At 41.0% G+C, this 7,966-nt stretch overlaps 1 protein-coding gene across 10 annotated transcripts in view; it reads left to right on the top strand.

Annotated features, from left to right (window-relative positions):
• PHF3 (PHD finger protein 3) overlaps positions 1–5,086 on the top strand; it is a 73,683-nt gene extending 68,597 nt beyond the window's left edge. For all 10 annotated transcript variants that reach the window (XM_061623061.1, XM_061623052.1, XM_061623053.1 and 7 more), the window contains 2 exons: positions 928–1,123; positions 1,619–5,086. In XM_061623061.1, coding sequence (XP_061479045.1) covers positions 928–1,123; positions 1,619–3,750 — 2,328 coding nt within the window. In that variant the 3' untranslated portion in view covers positions 3,751–5,086. The remainder of the gene's footprint in view (positions 1–927; positions 1,124–1,618) is intronic.
• Positions 5,087–7,966: the final 2,880 nt, after the last annotated feature.

The following is a 7,966-nucleotide window of genomic DNA, read 5'->3' on the forward strand; positions in this document are numbered from 1 at the left end:
GAAAGAAGTGGTAGTAGAAGCAGGACTATGAGGCAGCCATGCAAAAGCATGCATAAACACTGGGGCCTTTTGCTGATACAGACTACAGTAGGGCCCCACTCACACAGCAGGTTCCGTTCCAGACTGCCACCATAAAGCGAAATCCGCCGTAAAACGGAACACATTGACTAAAATGGTGCCCGACGCCTGAAAAACGCTGTAAAAGTGGAACAAGCGCTGTAGGAGTGGGGCCTTTCTGATTTGACAATAGCTGTATCTGTGGAACGCTGCAAAGCGGAGCACTGCAAAGCGGGGCCCTACTGTACGTGTCTGCAAGTAATATTTCTGCAGTGCTGGAGTGGGCAGTGAAAATCTTGTTTTTACTTACAAATTAAATACGAGATTCTTCATGGGCATTTTCCTGCACATTTTTGTATATAGAACTTTGGTTTGGTCTGCTAGTCTGATATGATGAAATTTATTTGACGAAACACAGATGTTATATAGTGTATATAGTTCAGGTCTGCTTTCTTCAAAAGGCAGGCTGCAGAACTCCAAATGTAAGCCCTGCATAGTTGATTCAAATTGTTGAACAACAGAGCTCCTTACCTATATGTACGGTTGTTTGAGATTATGTCACACTCATAAGTGACTTGCTGGACTGGCCACTTGCTGGCAAGTCCTTCAATAGCAGTGTAAAAAGCTGTGGACAGCTTGGTGGTACTCTATGATAACTAAGATTGCCCTTGTTTACCAGGAGCTGAAGACTGGGCAGTGTCAAATTCCCCTTACGTGGGAAACGACTATATCAGGTGCAGTAAGTACCTGAAAGTAAGATGATGATTGCTGGCTCCTCTCTTTTCTTACCCCACTCCTCACAAGTGCTGAATTCTGGTTTTAAGAAGGAGTTGACAAATTGTAAGTTGACTTCCTCCCTCTTCTCAATAGGAAATCTGTGTGGTTCGTTTTACCCCTGTGACAGAAGAGGATCAGATTTCATACACTTTGCTCTTTGCATACTTCAGCAGCAGAAGGCGTTACGGTGTAGCAGCAAATAACATGAAGCAAATCAAGGATTTATATATTATTCCTTTAGGTGCCTCTGATAAAATTCCACATCAGTTGGTGCCTTTTGATGGTCCTGGTAAGTAACAAAATTGGGCTCTTTTGGATGTTTGTCATGGATATATTGTTTTTGACATGTAAACTCTTGAGGTGCATTTTGATTATCTCAGATTAAAGCAATATAGCTTGAAACTTATTTTGCAACATTCACAAAACTTGTGAACGTGGGGAACCCATTCTCACTGAGATGCATTGCCTTATAAACTCTTTCCCTTTTCTTTTGTCGGCATGCATTCTTGTTTGCTTTTGGATCATGTATAGAAGTAAATATTCTTGATTTAATAAGAACTAATTATTTTTCAGTGTAGGAATTCTGCTTACATGGAACAGCTCTTGAGAGATGCACAGGAGGAATTTGACTACTTGTTCTCCTAGTACAGTTAGTAACATCTGTGGGCCATCTGAGTGTTTTGAGATTGCAGAAGCATAGATACCTTTTGGATTGAATTTTTTTTGTCCTGAGATTTATGTGTATCTTACTCATTATGCTACTATGATTTCCCCCCAAATACAGGGATTGAAGTGCACCGACCCAATTTGTTGCTGGGGTTGATCATTCGGCAGAAGCTAAAAAGACAGGTCAGTGCTGTCACTAATACAAGCCCTAGTCCTGCTGAAGAAAGTCCAGAAAGTTTGCCACCAGAAAAAAAAAGTAAACTGAGCAAACCTGAAGCTCTTCAATCTGAATTAGTGGAAAAAGAAGAAGAGAATGACTTCTTTAACTCATTCACAGCTGTGTTACACAAACAAAGGAACAAGCCACAACAGTCTAATGCAGAAGAAGCAACAGTAAGTGAACCTGCTGTGGAGAACATCAAGCTTGAACCACCAAAGCCCCTGCGGTTTCTACCCGGTGTTTTGGTTGGATGGGAAAATCAGCAATCTGCTCTTGAGCTAGCAAGTAAACCGCTGCCAGTAGATGACATTCTTCAAAGCCTTTTGGGTACTACAGGCCCGATGTCTGAACATGTCCAACCGGCAATAGACCAGTTTGCTAGTGAGGATCTGCCTCTATTAGATATACAGGCAAGCCTAAAAGAAGGACTGGATATTCCTCTAGTAAATGCTGGAACTGAAGAAACTAAGGGTGAAGAGGACAATTCAGAAGAATCCATTGATAATCCCTTAGTAGCTGATACACTAGAAGTAGATGTCTCATGCTCGTCAGAAAATCTGGCAAATATAAGTCTTAAGGGCAAACCCCCAGATGTTTCTACTGAAGCATTTTTAGCAAACCTGACGATTCTGTCACAAAACAAAGAAACCAAAGATATTCCAGAAAGCACTCTAAGGTTGGGTGATACTGATAATGTTTCTCAGGAAAGTAAAAGGGCCACAGATTTTCCTGTCTCATCAAGCATGGGAAAAGGAGTTGGGAGCAATAATGCTGGTACAGCATCTGTTGATAATATGGCTATTAATAGTTCACAGTTCATTAATCTTAAAAGGGACCCAAGGCAAGCAGCAGGGCGAGGCCAACAGAACAATGCTTCAGAAAATGAAGGTGACAGTATTAAATACGAAGAAATACAAAATAGTCAAGAACCAGACACTTTAGAAGCTGAGCAGGCAAAAGTAGATAATAAACAGCCTCTAGGAAATGACCAACCCTCAGATCAAAGTGAAAGTCAAGCATGCAAGAAGGCTTTGGTTTCAGCTGCAGCTAAAGTAGACAGTGTGTGTTCCTCACAGCTGGAAGATACAAATCAGTTGCACGAAGAAGCACTGATGCAAAGCATTGAGACAGTACATTCTGTTAGAAGAGGATTACTGCCCCCGCCATCATCATCTCAGTTTGAAGCGGATAATTCTTGCCATCTTGAATTCGGTACCAAAATACCCAGTCCTGTTGCAAGTGGAAACTTCCCACCGATAAGGACTCCACAGCCCAATTTTCAGCACACTAAAACTTCTCCGACTGGTTTTCAGTTTCAAGGGGCTATTGCCCCTACCTTTCCTCCCCAAAATAATCCTGTATTTGGGTTTCCCCCTCATCTGCCCCCTCCACTCCTTCCTCCTCCAGGCTTTGCCTTTGCTCAGAACCCTCTGATGCCGTGGCCCCCTGTTTTACATCTGTCAGGTCAGCCCCCACATTTTGTTGGACCAGTTACACCGGCACCACCCCTGGCTCACAAGCAGTCAAGATTCTCAGGGCCAGAACACTTTTACCAGAGTAGAGACACTAGGAGACCAGAAAGACGTCACAGTGACCCTTGGGGTCGGCAAGGCCCGTATGTAGAGAGAGCATTTAGTAGAAGGAAAAGTGACCAGCATAGGCAGAGATTTTACAGTGAGTCCCACTACCCAAAAAAGGGCAGGCATGACTGGGAGCCTGATTCTGAAAGAAATAGGCATAGAGATAGAAATCAGGATAAAGAAAGAGAGAGAAAAAGCAAGGAGGAAGGGCATCGGGACAAAGAGAGGTCACGACTTTCGCATAGTGATAAGGACTCTGAAGGCAAATCCTTGAGAGAAAGTAGGAATCCTGAAAAAAAGGATGCTCCTAAAAGTGATGACCGTGCTCATGAGAAGGAAAAAGAGAGAGAGAAAAGTAGGGAGAGGCATAGAGAACGGGAGAGTGAAAAGTCCCGAGATAGACATCACAAAGACAGGGACCACAGTGACCGAGGGAAAAGCAAAAGGTAATAGAAAAAAGAAAAGGAAAAAAAGTGGGGGGGCACAGTCATATCTTCTAAAGTTTTTAATGAACAAGAATTAAATCTGTTTTAAATGCGTCCTAAAACTCTGTAAAAAGTTATGCTTGGGTATCATTGTGCCATCAATTCTTTTTTTTTACATATTCAGTGTTTAGTGTTTTGTAGGAACAAGTCTGGTTGGGTACCAATCTGTGTACCACTTACCCATTTTCTTTTACATTCAACTGCCCTAGGAGTTGAGGTTGAATAGTTCAGATTTTTACATTGCTTGTATAGCCAATATTTTAAGAGTTTTTCTTTAATATGCAATAAAAGGCACATAAAAGTTATTGGTCAAATTTGGCTTCAGTTAACATATTTGCAGCCTTCGGTGATTTGTGTTATCTGTTTGAAGATGTTCCAGTAACTATAAAGGAGAATTTTGTACCATTTACTCTTCTAAAATTGCACTGGCTGCTTTTTAAAAATTGAACTGTGGCACACACTCAGAAACCAAGTTTGAATGCAACACACGGAATACCTGAATAGTGTTGAAGACTTTCAAAAGACAAGCAAAGGGGGGGGGGGAAGCAAGCAGTATTTATCATCAGATTTCCCCCGATGCATCTGAAACTGTTGATGAACAGAAATCAGAAGGCTGCATGATCCAAATTTTATTGCTTTAGGACATGCTTCTTTTAATAAGATTTTTTAAAAACATCCTTTAGCCTTTAATGTTATAATTTGTATTAATTTTCCAACCATTTCTCATGCTTCAAAAACTTGAATACCTAAGCTTGTACATGACATTGTGCTTTACTATCCTTTATATTGTAAAATGTAAATATTTTAAGGGATATTTTGATTCTACAAATGATAAAACCTTCTCACAGCTGTTGTTTGTTTGATTTTAATTGATGTGAAGCAATAGGCTAAACTGATATAACAGAAAGATGTATAAATGTGGCTTGGCTTTACAGTTCATGACTAGTAATTTTTAACAGCCCTAGGGTTTTTAATAAATCAGTAAAATTTTGTGATTTTCTGTGGAAAATTATAGTATATTGCTGTTTCTGTTGGATACCATTGCACTATTCTGTTCAACATCCTGTTCTGAAGTATTTAGTAAAATTAAGAGCATTGTGCATAAAGAACCTTCTTGAGTAAATCGCCTTATCTATGAACATAGATTTTTGCACTTTGGTATCAAAAGAAACTTCCTTCCAGTAATATGTGATTAAAGCAAATTGTTAGGCTATTTTAAAATCCTATTTAAATATAACAGCCGGTTTGCAAACCTTGCACATGGCTTTATATAGTCAAATTAAAAATGCTATACCATACAATGCTTGATGGTAGCTCTTATTTAAAAATGTGACTATCCAGATTGTTGGCTTTTAAGAAACACATTTTAGTACAGTGCATGTTATATGTTAATTATAAATAGAAATCCAAGATCACATTAATTCTGATGTAAATTTGTGTGTGCGTGTGTATGTGTGTGCTAGAGAGAAAGCATTTGCAAGACCACCCAGCCTTTTCGTATGAGAGGTAGAGTGCCACCTTCTGGGACAAGGCTCAGTCCACCAATTAAGTTTTGTTTATTTCACCAGCACTTGTGAGCACCCTCTAATCAGCAGGACTTCTCAGCTAATTTGTCTTCCGTTGCCAGCTGGCCGGCCTTCTGTTGTCTTTCTTTCCTTGCAGAAAGTAGAAAACATGTTTATTTTTCTACACAGTAGCAAATATTCTTAAAACTAGTATAATTATTAATAGTAGGCTATGGGTGGAAGGGACAGGGATAACTTTAGTAATTAATACATAAGTATGCTGATTCGGAATAGTTCCCAAACTAGTGATCCTGGGCAATTTGTATGGTGAGCATTGACTACTTAGAGTGATATGAACAAGGGAACCAGCCCAGTTACCGCGTATCGCTGAACCTGTGCTCTCGTGTCTCAAATAATAGCCCTGGAGTGTGTCTCTTAATACATACGAGAGAGCTCCTTTTCGTCTCTTGTAGCAAAGCAGTAACCTGACCTCTTCATGCCTTCTGTTCCATGTTTTCTTGCAGGCTTAGATAAAATCTGGTGGGTTAACTGTTGCTGATATTGGAGCCCTGATGACTATGTGAAGAAAATGGCACACTAATCCTTCATGCCTGCTTAGGGAATGTGTGTACTGTCCATAGTGCTGGAAATGTGTAGAGCTTTGTCAAAGATGCTCATGCTTCTGCCTAGTGGGGCAGCACCTCAGCTAATGTGCTAGAGGGCAGGAAAAAATCTTACCTTCTGACTATCACAGTGGCAGCTGGAGATCCCCCCTGCCGCCAACAATGTATTATTATACCATGCTGCTTTGCAAAAGTCTTCCCTTTGCCCCTCCCAGCCAAATTAGTATCCCTTAGTAAAGTGGGCTAGTGGCACAGTTCTCCCATGTCTTCTTTTTTCCCCACGCAACTCACTTTGTAGATGGAAAACTGAACACGTGGTTGGGGATCTGGAATGAAGGGTAAATGGCATAGGGAGTAAGTCTCTATCATAGCCAGTCCCTGTGATTTTCTACCTTGGAGTGAGAATGCTGGACAAATGGGCAAGGTCTGAGAGATATTTGCAGGAAAGCAGTTCACCTAGCTCAAGCCCTACAAGCTATGTTCCATGGTGTTCACTAAACCTGTCTATGCCAATGCAAGACCTTTCTATGACAAGCAGCTGCCATTAATATTGTGCTGCTAGAAGTGAAACCCCACAAGGATCGCCTTCATTGAGCTAGACCTAATTTTCCATATTTCTACTCCCTCGCTGGAGTATTTCTCGGGGATTTCATAAGATACTAAAGAACTTAGGAAAGGCTGCCATCATTCCTGGTTACTTGCAGGATTGCCAGAGAGGTTCGTGATCCTGTTTAGCCACTATCCTCGCTGTGTCATTAAGCAGCCCACAGAATAGACTTATCAGTGATGAGAGTTGGTGTTGGAATAGTCAAAGCTTTAAGCCCATTTTGCTGCAGTCAAGATCTGGGCAGTTAATTATCAGACCTTCATGAGTGTAGGTACCAATATTTACTGTTATAATAACTGTAGCAATACTTGCCATCCTGTGTTCTCTGATCAAAACGGGAGGCCCTGCTTTTGATTCTGCCAATGGGCATGGCCCATGATACGGTGACATGAGACAGGGCTTTCTTAATGGTTGTGCTTTGAATGTGGAATTCCCTCCGTGAGGAAGCATAGTTGTCCCCTAAACTGTTAATTTTTAGCCATCAACTAAAGGCATATTGTTTGCCTGCGATCTTGGAAAATAAAATGTGCTCTAGGATCTAGCAGCTGGTGGTGGGTGTTTTTATGTTTTAATTACTGTGTAAAGCTAGTTGTATTTGGTACCACTCTGGATTCCTTTGGAGGGAAGTTTGGTATAACATCATCAATAATAATAACTTATAATTAATATTATAATACTTTGGTTTCCTGGGGAGGCAAAGATAATACAAAGACCCTGATGCTCATCAGCAACATGTTAACATGTCAAAGGTCTTGGGACTATTTTGAGGTCTTTAGCATGGCAATCAATGAAGTGCTACTTCTGAGTTAAATCACCATTTTGCAAGAAGAGAGCAGGCCAGGATTGAAAATTTGTTTGACAGTGAGATGTTCATTGATGTGTAAATAGGTGAAGACATGCAGAAATGGATGAAGAGTAGGTCCATGGGAATCAGTTGATTCCCCATTTGGAAGATAATTCTCCAACTGGTCTTTGCGCTAGAAGATGGATCCTTGTGAGTTTCAAATTTTGTGATTTCCCCAATCCTCTCATGAATTCAAACATAGGTGTGCCACTTCTAAATCTGAGTTGTAGGAGAAAACTGATAAGAAAATACTTGTGCCTGCCAGCATTTGTGTTTAGGCTGGCTGTCCAGCCAGAAAAGGCAAACGGACATCACTCTTGACTTCTTTCCATCCTCAGAACTGCTCACACAGGGTTGTTTCCAGTGAAGTTGTTCCATTCTTATAAGGACTTCCATTTGTGCTGTGGAACTTCCCCTTCCTCTCCTTCCCTGCACACCCCCAAATTTGTTCTGGGGTTCTCTTAATCCTCCAGAGGAGACCTGGGGGAAACACAGGGAGAAGAGGGGGAGAAGTTCCACTGCAGAAGCAGGCATCTTTGGAAATGGGATAATCCATAGGCCCAAATATGTGCCTGCATAGTAAACATTTGGGAAAACAGCAG

This window comes from Rhineura floridana, chromosome 4, assembly GCF_030035675.1.
Source record: "Rhineura floridana isolate rRhiFlo1 chromosome 4, rRhiFlo1.hap2, whole genome shotgun sequence".
In the NCBI taxonomy this organism is placed as follows: Eukaryota; Metazoa; Chordata; class Lepidosauria; order Squamata; family Rhineuridae; genus Rhineura; species Rhineura floridana.